Source organism: Aquila chrysaetos, chromosome 12, assembly GCF_900496995.4.
Source record: "Aquila chrysaetos chrysaetos chromosome 12, bAquChr1.4, whole genome shotgun sequence".
Lineage (NCBI taxonomy): Eukaryota > Metazoa > Chordata > Aves > Accipitriformes > Accipitridae > Aquila > Aquila chrysaetos.
Genome location: NC_044015.1, coordinates 22,484,624 through 22,503,315, shown reverse-complemented (window position 1 = coordinate 22,503,315; position 18,692 = coordinate 22,484,624). Strand labels below are relative to the sequence as shown.

Here is an 18,692-nt window from a genome sequence, read left to right as displayed (position 1 = left end):
TACATTTAAATGACCTCCAAAATGAATTGTAGTAAGTTTTTTATGATAGAAATACATCAGTTTTCAACATGATAATCTCCAAAAGACATGACACGAAAATATTCTGAGAGATTTTTTTTTGTGAGTATTTGCTTAAAATTTGAAGAGGTGATCATAAGAGAAAGAGACACCTTCTCCCCTAGACTTGACAGACATGGAAAGACAATCAACTTGTGCTGACAAGGACAACACCAATGGGTTCAATCTTGCTGATATTATCAGAAGGAGAAATTTTCTGTTCCTGACTGACTTACACCTCCTCATCACGTCATAGTTTGCATGCGGTACATTCACCTCTACCCATTACTGTAACTGGGCTTAAACACAAGCTCCTGCTCCACCAGCCTGCTTTAAAATGCTTTGACATCTCTTTTCTCTATTCATTCCCATTCTTTGTTAATCAGCTTATGTCTCCAAGCTGCTAACTATAAGAGCACTCTTTACTTAATCATGTTAGTCCATACCATTATGTGAACCGATTTCCCATGTTATCTACCTGCGCCCAGATTAAAACTGCACATTCTTTCACCCATGCTTGGGCAAGTTGGCCACAGTCATCCTCTTGTATTTTTACCATATTATGTCTGAGTAGAATTTATGATTTTATCTGAATCACCTTCTGACTTTTGCCTTTGGTAGCCATCAGTAAGACTTGATAGCTTAACAGTTATCTGTTTATTAAAAAACCCCACTCATCTGGGAAATGAATTATTTCAAGTGGACATATTCTATATGAGCTTTGATGTAAACAGTAAATCCAGAGCGTTCAACAACAGTAGTTTAGAGATTAATCTAATTATAGGCTAGTAAAACAGGAGAATATAGCCGACTGCATTTCTAAAACCCTGTACAGACCAGCAACAGTTAACGACGATTTGATGGTTTTCTAGGAGTTTGGAACAAATACGTGGCTTTTAGTCTGAGAGCAATGCTGGACATTTCTGTCTGATGCTTGGGGGATTCAGCCAACTAACAGATACATTTGGTGAAGAATCTCATTCTAGTCATGCCCTCCCTTCCTAATTTCCCTTTTCACTGTTTTGTCGTCTTTGCCTGTTCCTCAGGGAACTGAGTGATTGATAGCCTAATCCAATGACTGTATTACAGCTGCCTCAACTTGGACTCTTTTCCTTATCATTAGCAGTTAGCCTATGGTTAAATTCACAGCTCACTGCTTGGTACAGCCCCTGAGATTTAAGGGTCTGGCCTTTAGAAAATATTTAACATAAAATTGAAATCTTGACATACTGAGAATTCAGTTCTCTGCAAGGCTTCTTTAATTAATCCAACGTACTGTACCATTGTTCTATATGAGGCTGTGACACGGTGAACTGTTACTGAAGCTCACAGAGATGTGTAATTCTAAATTAAACACTCACTTACATGTACCTACACTGCATTTGTTTCCCAAGTACATGTGCATGAATGTGAAAATTTAAATTCAATCTATAACAATAATAAAACACAAACCAATTGCACTTCAAGAGTAAAGACTTCCCATTCATTTCAAGCTCAGAATGAGTTTTTTTCAATGTAAGAGGAGAAAACACAGCTTTGTTCAAATGCTGTGTGTAAAGACTCATGCTTCATTCTTTTTCCAGGACTTGTTTAATCTTTTGGTGAATGAAATCAATTATGATCATTTTTAATCAACTACAAATGGCACCTGTGCTAAAAGTGTAAAGCGTTTTCTTTGTGGAAAAGAAATTGGCTAAAAAATATTAAAAGTGGAAAAAATATGCTTAGTTCTCCGACCTTATCTGGAGAATAATACTTATTTTTAAATAGCTATGGGAAGGATGTAGACCTTGATCTATGCTGTAAACCTTTGCCCTACTTCAGTCAGTCGATGAGCTGCAAGCTTCTATGAAAATGGCAGCTGAGTCCCAGATGAAAAATTATGCATCTCATAAACTGCTATTCTGCTGAAATGTCAAGCTATGGCAGGGCTGTACCTCAAACTCAGCACTTGGCATTTTCCTTCTGTCTGCTTTGTTGCCATGAAGCAAACATGAACAGTGAGGATTTGTGTAGGGCAGGTAGCAGGCGAGCTCCCTGTCAAAAATCTATTATTAGGGCTCTGATCTCTCCTGCACAGACCAGTGACGGCAGAACACTAAGAGAAATCAGACTGCTGCAAGGACACGACGGAAAACAGAGGACTCTTTGTGAATCCTGACATAATATATGCAAATAAGGGCTTTTAATGGCTGAGCTACATTTAACAGAAATAATAAAATGAAATTAAAATTGTACAACAGCATATATTTGTTTTTTTACTCCTATCCACACTGTTTTATAAATATATGTTAAGGTAAATAGTCTTTAACTCTTGGTAAATATTTATAGTAAACAGAAGTGCCTATGCATACATACATTTTGGTTTGTTTCCAGCTCTGGGCAGCTTTTCATTCATTTCTATTGACCAAAATCCTCACTGCACAGTCACTGAGAACTGTGTTTAGGAAAGTGAATGCTCTTGTTGGTTTTTTTCCACTTTTCTTTTAATGATGTGTCATAAAATTAAAACTAAAAGGCAGCCCTTATTATTGTAACTTCCACTTTTCCTCTTTCAATATAATTCATACATTTCAGATTAGAATATATGCCCCTATTAATAATGGCAATTATTCATATAATGTATACATTTTAATTTAATGAAATAACACCTGCAAAGCATTTCCTTAAAGGTCACAATTTCTGTCTGACAGGGTTTTTTTGTAAAAACAGACAGCTCCACTAACTTACTTCAGAAGTAACTAAAATTAACGGCCTCTGCTGATTTCCAACAATTATACGTTCCCACATTTAATGACTGAATCTGCTATCTAGATATATTCCGACATTCCTTGTGGTCAGCTATGAAGTTATCACATACAACTTTCTGAATCTCTCTTGTTCTGGAAAACATACAAACATATGTATTCAAACATGCTGTGCAATATATTTGTGCAAATAATGCCAAAATACTACAGAATGCAATAACTGGACAAAGGAATAACAGCATGTACACGAGGTGTTTGAAATACTACCATAAAATACTGCAATATTTTTGCAACAAAGTATTAAAAGGATGCATAGCGAGTGCACCATAGAGAGATTTGCTTTTAACCTAAGTTTTTTGCAAAGTCCAGTGTATGGTTTTATAAATTTATCCCCTAAGGATCTGGCTTCCAGACAAAAACAAAGAAACAAACAGATGACAAAGAACAAAAAACCATAGAAATTCAAACAGAAGCTCTGCTCTATTTTGCCTGCAATAGATATCCTATTGTGCTGCAATGTGATGTGTTTTATAAAACACATCTGGAATATGGAAGCACACTATGAAAGCTCATGGAAAAACTTTAGGTTTTTTTTTAATTTTAAAATACATTTAAAGGGAACAAATCTTAGGGAAGCATGTAGCTGCTGACAGTATATTAATATTTCTCCGGGAAACCTGGTATCTTATTCTAGTATCTATAAAATACACATTTTCAAAATAATTTATACGTACACAGACTAAAACATCTCCTTCAGAGCCAGAGGTCATTATTCTTTGTGAGGATAAAAAACAGCATTAGCTTCTCTTTAAGAAACAAATACTCTGCATTGCACGTTTATAGGAAGAACTGGGGGTTAAAATCACATGTATTCTATATTCTCAAACCTGAAATACTGCTGGATCAATTCTAAAAGCTCCTTAATGGAAATCAAAGTACGTGTCTAATCCTGCAAACACATATGATAGTTATACAGTTTGGGAAGCCATACCTTAATTTTAGTATTTTTCTTTCACCATAAGGGCTTATTTCCTTAATCATATTTTGGAGGCTTCATTAGGACATTTCGACTTTTTGAGTAATAGGCAGTTCCTGGAAACTTATAAAAAATGGATGAAGACTGGGATCCTCTAAGCACAATGTCCTCTCATGTAATGGGGCCACAGAAATCTGTAGGGCTACCATAGCCCTTGGGCTCAGCTGAGGCTCCATGGTGCCAATTAGAAATTAATTTTCTTTAGAAAACAAAAATTTGTCAAAATTAAAGTGAAATTTTTCCTGCAAATATTTTTTGGCACCAGGATAGACATAGAAGGTGAAGAAAAAACAGAGAGATTTTACAATGCTCAATAGTTGGAGGGTAAACTTGGAATCCTGGGGACCCAGCTGGGATCTGGGCTCACACCTGGGATTTAAAGCTGGCTCTCCCAAGTCAGGCTTGTGTGCAGGTCAGCAGACTGTGCTAGCATGAATGTGTATCCTGTGAGAGCTGTTTCACTTTGTATTAATAATTCAATATTTGCAGGGAAGTAGAGAAGAGAGAGAGACTAATCCTACAGTCTAGTGGTCAAACATCCACCTGGGATACTGGGATCCTTCCCTGTCAAAACCACCCAACAAACAGGAGGGTAGGAAGGAGGAAACAGTGATGCCTCTTACAGCTTAGCAATTTTCAGCTGGTCAAGTTAGATCAAAACAGGAAGGTCACTGCCCAAGCACAGGGTGGGAGGAAAACACTAACTATGACAACTCAAAGCTAAACGGGGGCTTTAAAGTAATCTCATTAAGTCTCTCCTTCTTTGAAAGATTAAAAAAAAAATGTTTTAAAAAACCAGAAACATAAGTCTGTTCTCAAAACATCTCAGGATCCGGCAAGACGTTAGTAAACTTTTTTTATTATTATTTTATGTATGTTAGACAAACCATGGGAAACTACCTGTCATTTAGTAATTTAAAAGGAATTAAAAAGAAGCTCCCTCTACAAGTTCTCTCTTTTCTGGTAAAATGAGTGACAACCCTCCTGCATATAGCTACTTCTGCATGAGGCAGACGAGAAGAGGAGGGAAGAGGAGGCCAAGGGGAAGTCGTATACGGAAAACATTTCTTCAGTACATGGCCATGTAGAAGCACGTTTTTGGACAGTGGAGGGCAGGGAGGACTGCAAGTCAAAATATCAGGCTGCTGCTAGGCCAGGGCATTAACATACTTTCATTATTTTCTCTTTGACGGAAACCTTTATCAAACTCCGAGGAGCGAGTCTGCACTCACCTGGAGGAGGCAACCCGCACCGTATAAAGAAACCTGTGGACATCGCGAATTTATAAAACATTGAAGAACAGCTGTCCTTTAAGAGAACGACTTCCTTGCAGCGTGATCTGGTCCCTGCCACCCAGCCGCAGAGCTTCCCCGGCCGCGCTGCCAGGCCGCCAGCCCCCTCAGCTGCCACGGGCCCCACGAAGCGCCATGAAGCGCCTCCCTCCCCTCAGGTCCTGCCGGCTGGCGGGCGGGCGGGAGCCAGGCCCGAGCTTTCAGCACAGCCCTTCAGCGAGCAGAGACAGGGGCTGGCCTGCAGCCTCCTTTCGGGGTGCGAAGCGCTGACTTTTGCATTTTGAGCCGCGGTGGCTTACCTCCGGCTTTCTGCTGGCCGCCTCCTCTCGCCCGCTGCGGCCCTGCACAGAGGCGCGGGGCTCCTGCAGCTCGCAGGGGAGCGAATGGAAACGCAGAGCGCAGAGGACAGCGTGCGTTTCTCTACCTGACGTCAAGGGAGGAATGCGTCCCTGCCGCTGATGGTGGACCCTACGCGCAGCAGCTTCTGCTTTTCACCCTCCGAAGCAAAAGCACCCTTTTAGATGGAGCAGCCCCTATACTAGCAGGCGATGCTACTGGAGGTCGGGAGAGTTTCCTGTGAATTATGTGTAAAGAGAAGGGGAAAAAAGATAAGCAGGCCCAGGCTGATCTAAAATCCAGTTTAATCCAGCACTCCAGAAACGCTCCATTGCGAGCAATTCCTCACCAGCTGGCTGAGGCTGAGGGTCACCAGCTTTGAGCCTTGGTACGTCTCAGACCTCACCAGCCCACCTGACTGAGGGGACTCTGCACCGCAACCTCCACAGGGCTGGGGGTCACCCACAGTCCCGGGCCACCCACGGTCACGCAGCGCCCCGTGGGACAGAGGCTCCTGCTGCACTTACTGCACTTCTCTGCCAAGCCAGCATCATTTCTAGTCCAGAAAAGAACTAAAATCTGTGCAACTGGAAAAAATCCAGAAAGCGAGATACAGCTTGGCTACACGCTGTATCTGCTCTAGGTTTGTGCACTAGAGAACATGATAAACCAGCTGTGCTTTGGTAAAACACATGGAAAATGGACCAGACTTATTGCTTTTATAATAGCGCTGATTTTCACTTCAAAAATTAATTCTCTCTAGAGACAACTTATTCCAAAACACAACAAAAACTTACTGACTCTACCAGGTAATAAAATAGAACAAGAAGTTTAAGCACATCAAAATAGAAAACCAATACTTTACTCTAGGAAGCGACTTCCATGCCAGGACCACAGAGCACTTCCAAACAAGCCTGTAGGCATGTAAGTGGTGTTACTGCCATTTCACAGACAGGAGAAATAAAGCACAGAAAGGTCAAGTGTCTGGCTGCAGGCCACGCGGCTCAGCCCTGGCACGGCCAGGAACAGACCTCAGAAGTATGGCCACCCTGCCCCTTCCCCTAACAAGACGACACTCTCTCCCATTTTTTGTCTTCTTGTAAGCATGCTAGCTCTCTTGATTTAAACTTGCTTTCCTGCTTTCATAAATGTGTATACTGCTATATCCTTATCGCTGAGCAGAAAGTATTGCAATGTGTTGCAGAGCCTATTGACTTTATTGGCTCTGTGGCTTTCTTTTGCACCATGAGTTGTGGGATTGGGACCTAGCAATGCCAATTATCAGCAAGAAACCTTTATACGATTGTCTGTAACAATATGCTCTTTCAAAACATAATAAATTGACAGAACTTCAGTGGTTTTCAAATTTTTTAAATAACCAGATTTGCGTCATAGGTAATGGTGCATCTTAAAATGACGTTCTCTATCTCCTCTGATACATGTAAAACTTCAGGGAAAAAAACCCACATTTATATACTTACACATAAACACACATATATATAAAAATAAAATAAAGAAGGAACTTTTCCTCAGGTCCCACTTATAACAGAATTATAAACCATGGAAATGCTGGTACGTCCTCCCTTATAGCTGAGCATCCAGGTGCCACTGTAATTTACACTACATACATGTTTCAAATTTGTGACATAAGAGACACACTTTTCATAATGCGGCCATTTTATAGATTTTATTAGACAGACTTATGGTAGGAAGGAATATTCAGAAATTGCAACTTAAATGAGAAAATGTGAATGGTGTTACTTATATAAAATACTACTGCAATAGTTCTTTTATTAATTTTTAATGCACAGCACCCACTGTGACCTCCTTTATTCTTTTTCTGTCAACATGGCAGGCTAGAGAAATTGAAATGGGCTGTAGCTGTTCTCTTCTTGTTCCTCTCTTCCTCCCATTTTGCATAATATTAAAATATAACATCTTATTGGACTGTCACTGTGAAATAATCATTATGCAATAGGCATAATGACTTTTTCTGATTGTTATCTCCTCCTTACTTTTCAGCGTTCTCTAAAAAATTCCAAATTCCATGTAGTTATCTAAGGCAATAAGGCAATTTTCCACTGAATACACTCGTCTGAATTAAAGTTTGTTTAAAAGTTATCTTTTGCTACATTTCTTATGGTTCTCTAAGGATAACACCGGTCACATAAAATAAAGCATTTTTTGCCTGTCTGGTCTCCTCTGATCACGTTTTTGGGGTGAGGTAGGAGGCGGGTCCAATAAAATAGTGTTTGACTCAATCAGGAGGATGCTATTACTTCTGTTATGTATATTTACTGCTACCTCTATCACCAAGGAGACTAATCTCCATACCAGTAAAGTCAAGAAGCTCACAGAATTGTCTTTGCAGGGCCAAGTTCATGTTGTCACAGCAACAGAGTGCACAGGGTCAATAGATTAATACATTAGTGTGCACAGGCGCTGAACTGGAGTGTAAAAGTTTTGCTGCTGGTTTTAAAATTAAACTGTGAATCAGGACTTGGAAATATGGCCTACACAAGATATTCTTGTATATCTCACGGAATAGGCTACCAAAATACACATATATTTGCCTAATACAGTCTATCATTTTTACCACAGCAGGAAGAGGAGGAAATAACCGCCTTGGAAGATGTGCACTCGGTGGGAAGGAGGGAGGAAGGCTGGAGTTCGGGCTATGAAACATACACTGCATTTGGATTGTTGATATTTCCCCCTGCGATGCCCTTTCATTAGCCTCTGTCTAACGTGGGGCCTGACAATTGTGACAGAATGAAAAATTTGAGGAAAAGCGAGGGTCACGAGAGAAGAGATTTCCTTCCCTCTCCAGTGACCCTATCACAGTATTCTGATGCAGCGCTTTACCATTAAGGAAAGGGCAACCCAAGAGCCTTCACACTTAATCTGTTCCATCTGTCATGACTATTAGAAACATTGACCAGCAGTGAGCTTTAAGGACTCGGTGCTACTGCAGACATGATATTCTAGCCCACTACAAGGACCTCCTGATGTTTTGAAAGCCTCCAAGGAAGTACCACGCATCAAAAAGGGCAACACCTACCTGACACACCACCATATGTGGTCCTCAGTGCTCCACCAACTGCTGGCCAAGGTGTGCTGTCTGCTTTCAGTCCCATCAGTCCCGACACAGTGTTGGTGGCTGTAACACCATCTGCGCCACCTGTGAAAGAAAAGGTCAGTCACTTTTTGTTAAATCATGTGTATAAGAAGAAGAGAGGAAAAAACACAACAGAAAAACTGTGAAACTGTGAAATAACTAGAAATTCAAATAAACAGCTGAAGACAGAAAACAACAAACTGTAAGGGGATGTGCAGAAGGGTCCTTAAGACCAATCCTGGGCTGATAAATTTAACAGTAGCTTCAAAGCAGGCTGCATCAGTTGAAAGAGCTGTAAGGGCTGTAGAGACAGCACATTGGAAACACTGGAGCTGACAGGCAGATCTCTGCCCTTCAGCTGTGTGGGACAGAACCTGCTACAGTGGTTGTACAACACCTGGAGGTGCCCCAGCACAGGGGTCACCTCCTCCAAGCTTGTGAGGAGCAAGACAAAATGAACAATGCAACAGAGAAACGATGACCATGGTTCTAAGTGATGGATTAATACATCTACTTGCAAACTTAATTTCCTGCCATGTTGTACTCTAAGTTCTAAAGAAAAAAAAATAAAATATATATATACCTTTAAGTGGTGTATTTCTGTTTTCACACATCACTCTCACTGCTAAACGTAGGAATAGGGCAATTTACAGTGGTATGGTAAATGTATAAATACGATAGAAATAGTAGCGTGCAGACAAACACCCACACAAACATATGTGATTTATTGTTAACAGTCTAATATAGTTCTCTTCATATATTGCTATATTCTAGAAACATGGACAAAATTAGGAAGCCTTTGATCACTGTGCTTATTCCAAATACATCAAATAAACTATTTTCATATTAGTTTCTGTTATTATTCCAGCAACTCCCCTATCTTAACCCCATCCAGCAAATTAGTAAATGTGCACAGCTTGTGCACTGGAGTCGGTTACCTTCCTGCGCAGCCATCGCAATATTCACAATATCAGTGACATTTGGGGTCAGCTTGGCAAAGAAAGGAATCTGAACAGCTTGTCTAACCCAGCGACAGATGTTCCGTACCAGCTCTGGATCCTGTTCAAATAGGTCAGATAAATATAGAACATAATTAAAAGTAATATGAACAAAAGGTATACCAAGGAAATAGAAAACTTTGCTATAACGGGCTATACTGCGATTTTGTGAAATTACATATCAGGACTGAACCTTATCTCATTAGTTAACTTATTTCAGACACATCGAGTAACTGCAAATCCATTACAGAAAGGTTAGTTCATGAAAAAAGGAAAAATTGCCTTTTTTTTTTTTTTTTTTCCAAAAGACAAAGACATCACAAAATGTTCCCTTCTCAGAGAGGGGAAAATACCATTTTGGATGACAGAGGCTTTCTTTACCCATTTATTTTAAAAATTGCTTTTCAGTTTTAATGATTCACTCTATGTAAGGTATATTGAAAATAACCAGTATCCTATGAAATAACATGAACCTGAAGCATTGGCTGATCATGGCTTGATCAGAACAACAAGGATGAGTCGAGGTTGTACGGCTATCAGAATGCAATTCAGCATTTCTGAACTCTCCTCTGACTTCAGAGAATAACTTGGGACGGCCATAGTGTAAATGGAAGATCAAAATCGTCTCTGTTAAAGCCAGAAATCAAAATCTTCAGATGTTGGCTTTTCCTGATTTCGAGGCAGTTACTTCCCTTATGGAACACATCTCATGTAGACAGTAATCAACTATTCTTTCCATTGAGAACAGCGCAGTGGAACTGACATTCTGCATCTGGCACATATAATGGTTATTGTTCAATATAATTCTTAGGGTACGGGTTGTTGTTTTTTTCTGTTGGCTATTAATATTGCTCTTCAACAAATACCTTAAAATTTGCAATACTGATGCATGTAGAACATGGTGCGTGATCTGGTTAAAAACTGAATGCTGCTATTACAAGATTTAGTTCAAATATAACCTGTGGGTAGGCTAATTGGTACCGCAGCGATTATTTACATTTACTAAATCTTTATCACACTCTCAGATAATTAAGTCTGTCATATATGAATAATTTTCTCCCATTTGGATATTGTAAAAACTCAGAAAGCTGCATTGCTATGTAGTAACTGAAAATGGGATGAGCCTAAATGATGTTTAGTTTAAAACAATCCGGTGGACACCAAGGCTGTCAGTCTAGTGAACACATGGGAAATATCCCCTTGTTGTTTTTTCTTTTTATACCGGTGGTTAAATACAAACAAAAAAACCCCACAGGCTGTGTTCCTAGAAAGCACACAGTGCTTGACATGAACCATAAAACCCTGAGACTTAGCTGTGCTATTCCAACAAAAATGGTGATCTCCCCGCCCATGCAGCTTCCATGAAATATGTATGAATGCTGCAGTATGAAAGTAGTTGCATCTTTGACTTTCATTTCTGTTTTGAATTTCCTTGAGGCCCAATGCAGAAATGAGAGACCGTCTAGAAGACATGACTTGTATATCCTTTATGTTAATTCTTCTCCTTAGAAATCCTTGTAATAGTGTTCAGGGTGTTGGCAACACATAACTCATTATGCTGACTTCATCGTGCTTATAGTGCTGCCATAAAAATTCTTACTCCAACACACACTAAGACTTAAAAAAAATACAATTATGTTAATCCACATTGAATAACTTATTGGGAGATCTCTTTCATTCATATAAACCCAATTTCCATCCTACCGAAGACAAATTAACTAGTTTGTCTTTCTTAATAAATAATAATTTGACCTTTTTTTTTTTTTTCCCCCGAAAGTAAGTAAAGACCTTCATTTTCCATCAGTTCTGCTTCTCCCACACCACGATTAATGCAACAAATGCTATGGAAGGGTCTTCAGTTTCTCAAGCTAGTAAACAGTTTAAATATCTGATTCCACAGCATATGTTTAGACAAAGCCCTTTTGAAAGGTTCACTTCTACCAGTCTTGGAAACCTGCCCATTTTCAGTACCCATAAAACCACAGGTAACTTAATAGGAAAATAATTTGAAAACTCAACTGAAGGAGGTGAAATCTTTGATATTACTTCACTTAATATTCCAAGGAAAAAATAGGAAAGTTTTGTGAGGCAACATGGAAAAAATGAAAAAAAATTAACACGGTGCTTTGCTGCATAGTGACACAGTCACTGATAGGAATCAGAAAGGTGTTGAATTTCATACAAAAAATCAGAATTTCCATTAAATTTGACAATTTTGGATCAAAACAGGTATTTCTAAAACTGATTTTTTTCCTCTGTAATCTTTTAGCTAATTCATTTGCTCATAAAATAAACATCGTATAAAGATAATGCTGGATACCTTAAAAAAATCACTGTTTACCCTTGTGCCATCCCCAAAACACACACATGTGACAGCTCTCGCTGCTTCCCTTTTCAGTGTGAGTCCTACAGCGGAGCTGTACTGGGGCATCCAGCTGATTCACCCTCCCACCCTGCCCCTCCACCTCCTCCCTCTGCTCTGCCTCCAGCCCCCTCCTGCTCAGATTCCTTCTGGTGCAGTGGCCAACATCAGTAAGCCACCTCAGCCTGTCCTCTCTCGCCTCGCTGCAGGGACATCACAAGCGTCCAGTGGCCATGGGCACTACATGCCTGAGCTTCCCTGCTGCCAGGGGGATTTCTATGCCATGAAGTCACTGCGTGAGAATACCAGAGCTTCTATGCTCTGCAGACAACTAACAAATTCTCAAAGAGGAATAATATCCCCACCTGTTTTTATCTGTAATACCACATTTTCTTCTTTAGATCACTAAGTAAAAGTTATTCGTTCATTTATAAAATTCAAAATTTCCTACTATATTTGCATTAAGGACTTGGAAAAATGCATCATAAGTCATCAGAAGGTTGAAAACAGAAGATATTCATGTCACTAGACAGCTAATTTTCATATGAAATGAATGAACTACATTTATATAACCCAGGGGAAGTTCACTGGATGGTGTACAACCTCTGCATAGAAGTTTGCCTTTGGACTGAGAACAATTTGCGGAAGTCACACAAGAACACAACTTTTGAGAAAGATTCAAGTGATTAGAAATACAGAATTCATTTCTAAGTGCAATCATTGACTAAAGAAATTATCCCAATTTGAAATGCAGTTCAAAACTTAAGATTTCTGAGAAAGCAAAGTTTTAAACTCAGGTGCAAGTTTAACAAGGTGAGCAGCCTGGTACCAAAAACTAGTTTTAAAGAGGCTATATACAGGCTTCATTTTGCCTAATTCATTTTGTTGATTAAGGGCCTCCCATATACTTGGATTTCTGAAAGATTGACCCCAATTTACAAATTGCATTTACTGATTCTTAGCAGAGATTGGATTTATAAAACATTCAAGGACGAGCACGTAACTTGTAAAAGAATGAATGTTGAGGCCCATAAATCACGTTACAAAACCCACCTGTCACTGCTAATACAACATAAATATCTTTTTTTACTCCAGTCCAACTTTATGAAAGTGCCTGCAGCTTTTATCATTGATAAAGTGGTTGATGAAGCCTGCATAGTTAAATATGTTCTAAATGGCTTGATATGTAAAATGTTATTAGCTGTAAAAACAGCTGGGCATTTACATTCGCAAAATCAACAATATGAACTAACTAAAATATTATTCTGCTTAATGTAGTACAAGATCTTAACGCTTTTGGTTCAAAGCCTACCATGTTGATATAAATTATTTTCTTCTATTACACATAACTAGGTTTGTTGGTTCTCTCATTAATGATGATACAGTGCGATTGTTACAGAACGTGTAGCATAATTTTCCTCTGAGTGTCAATCCAGAAGAACGAACAAATGCTTCAATGGACTGTAACATCCATTGGTAGCACACTTCATTTATCTGCTGTATTTTATTTTTTTTTAAACAAACATCATCTAAATAAAAGCTTGGTGAAATTATTATCAGCTAAAACATAATATTGATTCATGCACTCTAACTACAGGAATCTGTTGGTAATTTAATACCATATAAAGTCTCTTTTGGTATGAGATGTACATCAGTGTGTCTTCTGTCTTCCTGTTCTTAATCAAATATTGCTTGTTTATTCCAAAGGCACAGGAGATTTGAATGTTACAGGGGTTTCTTTTTACTTCCCTAAGCAGCAGTACAGAATCATTTTTCCTGAATATTCATTATAGCCTTGGGCTAGATGGAGCTTTTAATCCTAACTAGTCATTGCCAATGGGTAGATATTCTAGAGGAAAAACAACTATTCACCTTTTTTTCTAAATGATCACATGATAAGCTTAACTACAACCATAACTATAAGAATAAGTCCTCAGAAATAAAAGCAGCAAGTTGTCTACTGATTGCATTTGGCATTGGTAATGAGATGAATCCCACGTCCTATCACCCTCAAGGCAGATACATCCTGCATGTTTAAAAAAGAGTGTGAAAATGCTGTGCGTAGACTAGGTCACCTCTCCTTGTGTTTCGTGGAAAGAAACAAAATCATGAAGAGATTACCACAGAAATGTCTGGCTGTAGATTTTTGGAAATTTCGGAAATTTTTACTATGACCTGTTTTCAGTGTTCTTGCGGGGGTCCTCATTTTTACACTATCCTGTTACTGCACAATCTTTATATTGCATCCAGAACACCTCTCTGAGGTAGGGAAGTACTATTATACCTGTTTAATAAATGGAGAGAGGACAGTCGGATAGACTGAGGTGCACCTCCTCAAACTCACCTTGTTTTGGTGCCCAGTTTTTACTAAGTCATTTGCATAAGGATCTGAAAAGGTTTGTCTGGCAGAAAACTACTCTTGATTCTTCAGAATACCTTAAACCATGGGATACTTTCCACATTAACAAAAGAAATATTTTTAATACTTGAATTTATTCAGTTTTTCAGAGTATTTGAATAATGCAAAAGATAGAAATACAACTACTTTAGGGTAGTGAACATGCTTTTCTTAACTATGCAAACAGTCCTTGGGAACCACATATGTGAGTGTATGTACATATCTACGTGTGCATATATAAAGAACACAAATGTCAGTCTGAAAGATGTCATAAAAATAAACCTGTTACAGAATTTCACCCAAGAACTTCAGAAGGAACGTTACCACTCAGTAACATTAGCTGATCTTGTCTAACTAGTGCTACAGAAAACGGACCATACCATGCAATCTTCAGTCCATCCCTAATTACTATAACAGTGGCAGTTCTGTCTCACTAAGACCAGGGTAAGGACTTTTGCAGTTGTGGAAAGTATAAAAACATAACTCTTCTCAGACAGAATCTTGATTTTACATATGTATGAAGGCTTTCTTAGATAGGACTATGTGGTGGTGGTTTAACCCCAGCCAGCAACTAAGCACCACACAGCCGCTCACTCACTTGCCCCCCACCCAGTGGGATGGGGGAGAAAATCGGGAAAAGAAGTAAAACTCATGGGTTGAGATAAGAACGGTTTAATAGAACAGAAAAGAAGAAACTAGTAATGATAATGATAACACTAATAAAATGACAACAGTAATAATGAAAGGATTGGAATGTACAAATGATGCGCAGTGCAATTGCTCGTCACCCGCCGACCGGCACCCAGCTAGTCCCCGAGCGGCGATCCCCTGCCCCCACTCCCCCCAGTTCCTATACTAGATGGGACGTCCCATGGTATGGAATACCCCTTTGGCCAGTTTGGGTCAGCTGCCCTGGCTGTGTCCTGTGCCAACTTCTTGTGCCCCTCCAGCTTTCTCGCTGGCTGCACATCAGAAGCTGAAATATCCTTGATTTTAGACTAAACATTACTTAGCAACAACTGAAAACATCAGTGTGTTATCAACATTCTTCTCATACCTAGCTCAAAAATGTAGCACCCTTCCAGCTACTAGGAAGACAATTAACTCTATCCCAGCTGAAACCAGGACAGACTACTAGCTAGCATTACAGGTCATGCTGATGATTTGTGCAAGTCCATTATCCTGACTGTGATGACGGGAAGTTCTAGACAGCACTGAGAATGTTGCAAGATCCATTAGGACCTTGCACGTAAAGTCCTTAAATCTCATTTATCACTGACTACAATGACCTAAACAACAAAGTTTCAGAAAGTAAAATACTTTATTCTATTTAATGCAGGCATAAGTCTGATCTTCCTTATAAACATCAAGTCTTTGATGACCACAAAACTATTCTTATATATATCTCTTGCCATTGAGTTTCATGGCTAAATAATGCATTGTGTCTGCAATTTTAAATACTGAAACTAAGTTACAGAGGACTTATTTTGTCTTTGTATTAATTTGAGACACATGAAGGTGACATGGGATTTCTTATATATGGTTAGGAGGCAAGTGGCACCAAGAGTCCCTCATCAGTGCATTCTTCGGGTGGCAGATTTTCTTTCTGTACTAGCTCTTCAGAAAAAAAAAACTTGTAGCCCCCTTACATCCATTACCACTGGAGGAATTTTTTATATGAAAAATCTTCTACAGTTAACTTCCTCATTCTGCACAGTAGATATATTTTCCAAAATAGTATAGATATCTATGGGAAAAGGAGGGAGTGCTTTTATGTTCAGGAATGATGTAGCCTAAGAAAACCCAAGAATTTCCAAGATTCAGCTTTTAAATTTAATTCATGTACCATTCTCACTTTACTGTTTCATTCAACAATAGTCTACAAGGGAAGAGTTAAACCTATCCTCAGTCAAATTGCTGTCTGAGAGCCCACAAGGACTCAAATGCACCACCATCTGAAAAACAAGAAAGGAGAAAAGAATCTTTCACTGTCTGCAGATAACCTCCATGCAACAGGCAGACTTTCTTCCGGGCCATGCTACCCTTTCCTTGTGAACACTACGGTGTCACTACCTGCCACGGCCCGCAGTGCGGGCAGGCAGGAGAAGGATACATTTGGAGCAGCTTTAGAAAATGAGTAATAATAATTTCTATAGATCCCTCACCTATTCAATCCACTCCACCAGCTCAACATGTAGGTCTGGAGCTGCATCTTTTTACAGAGATCCCACAGATGTTCTGAGGACTCGTTAGCCTGAAAAGTTGTTAGTTTAAATGGTTTTTATATGTGTCTATCACGTATTTCTTTTCCAGATCAAACATGGATCCAGAAATCCATTAGGAAATTGGAAAAAAAATCCAAATTTCTCTCCGTGTGTGAAGAGCTACTCTTTTGCTATTCCTTCAAAGGTGAAGAAAAAGTAAAAGTATGGCAATTTCAGCTTAAAGCATTGCAAATTAGTGTCTTCAGCATTCACCTCTTTTTTTTTTCATATTACTATTGATCTTTTCCACAGCTATCTTTTCTCCCTCCTCCTATGACATGTCCAACATTGCCTTCATGAAACTGTCTATCTCTAAACCTAACCAAAATTTCCACAGTACCTAAATATAGAATTGCAGTCAATCACTATAGCAAAAGAGACATCTGAATCTCATGGTTAATGTTACCGTCTTCTCACATCCTAGAAAGGGGCAGTTCAGGTTGTGCATTTGTCCCATTTCAAACTTAATTAAAGCTAACAATTTGTTTAAAGCCTGTCAAATTAAGGGAAGGATTTCCCAGGGTAGAAGACAAATAACTCTCTACTTCTCATCTGGAATAAAAAATGCTTCCTCATTTCTCAGGAAATTTGACAGCTTTTGGTCAACATCTATTGACCGCAGCTGTCAAAAAGAAAGACATGAGGCAGTTTAACCTAAGGCAGGAATAACAGTTTTCGCAGTTGTATGTGAAGCTATCTATATATATTAGGAAAAATTTCAAAAAATGCCTAAATTACTTTAGAGGCTTTGGGTCAGCCTGGTCAACCCCACAAAAATGTAGCTGCTGGATGAGAGCTTATATCCTTCTGGCTAGAACCTATGATATGATGTGATGTGAAACCAATGTCACAAAATAAACTTTTAGAGATAACGACAGCATGCGAATTCAAGACTCTTTCAGTCAATACCGTATTGCCTTTTGGCGTGAGATCCAAAGTGTACCAAAGGTAGTGGAAGCCTTTTCCATTAGTTTAGCAAAAAAAAAAATTTCCCCCAAATCTCATTAGACATCTTCAATAAAATGGTACAGGAAAATCCTATTCAGGATAAAAATTCAAAAACGTCCATAAATGGATAATTTCATATCTTGTTCTGGGAGGATCAAATGTTTCATTCCAGTTTAGGCCTTCAGCTTTTATTAATTAACTTGCACTTTGAAACAAGAGGTCTTTTCAATATGAAGAGAGGTTGAAGGTTTTTTTTTTTTTTTGAAGAATTTCTAACAGATCAGAGATTCATATGAGAATTAAGCAAGGTCCACATAGTTACCATTTAGCTACACTACCATAGCAACAATATGTACTGTGACTATTGTTCACTGGTATAATTCAAGGATATACTTATTTTCTACTCTCTTACATAGTCTAAAATGCTCTTTTATTTTAAAAAATCTTTTAAAAGAAGTCTACTCAGTAAATTAAGATATTTGTGTTATTTCTACGTAGTAAGTGTTCTCTTTATAATTTGAACAAAAACTGTAATATATTTAAACTGGAGAGATATCATATGGCTTATATAACTAAGCATGTACTACTAGTGAAACAAGCACTTTTTTGCTTACAAAACACTGTCAATTAAGATGTAGGGGTATAGCTTGGAAAATTCCCATTAGCTTTTACAGACTACATTCTTTCTTTTTGTTATAGTCTCTTCACACAGGCAAAAACATTACCACTTGAAGACCATGTAAAGACTATGTTTACATTTTTTATTTTAATTTAATTTTTAATATATTTATAGGGAGTAATGATTCCCAATTTATAGATGTTTTTTGCCAAAGTAAAAATCTAAGCAAGAGCCTAGAGACTTGATTCAACTTTTTTTTTTTTATTTTTCTGCAGTAAATTATAAGAACTAAAAAACCCCTGCCATCTAGCTCCATTCTTAGATGCTAGGACTTTATTACTTTGAAGTAAAGCTGCAAGTACGTTGTCATGATTTGACCAGCTGCTTTTCAGATCAGTCACTGCAAGTTCCACTTGGGGGAGCGTAACTGAGATTCTCCTTTTTTTCCAGTGATACCAATGTGTCACTGGACAAAATCAAGTCACTCTGGATTAGGTCCAGGCTTTGGTCATGTCTC

General features: G+C 38.6%; 1 protein-coding gene across 1 annotated transcript in view; it reads right to left on the bottom strand.

The window, feature by feature from the left end:
* DPYD (dihydropyrimidine dehydrogenase) overlaps positions 1-18,692 on the bottom strand; it is a 372,599-nt gene that overhangs the window by 87,631 nt on the left and 266,276 nt on the right. The window contains exons 17-18 of the mRNA XM_030033578.1: positions 9,525-9,645; positions 8,530-8,649 (exon numbers count right to left, since the gene is read on the bottom strand). Of these exons, the coding sequence (XP_029889438.1) occupies positions 8,530-8,649; positions 9,525-9,645 (241 nt within the window). The remainder of the gene's footprint in view (positions 1-8,529; positions 8,650-9,524; positions 9,646-18,692) is intronic.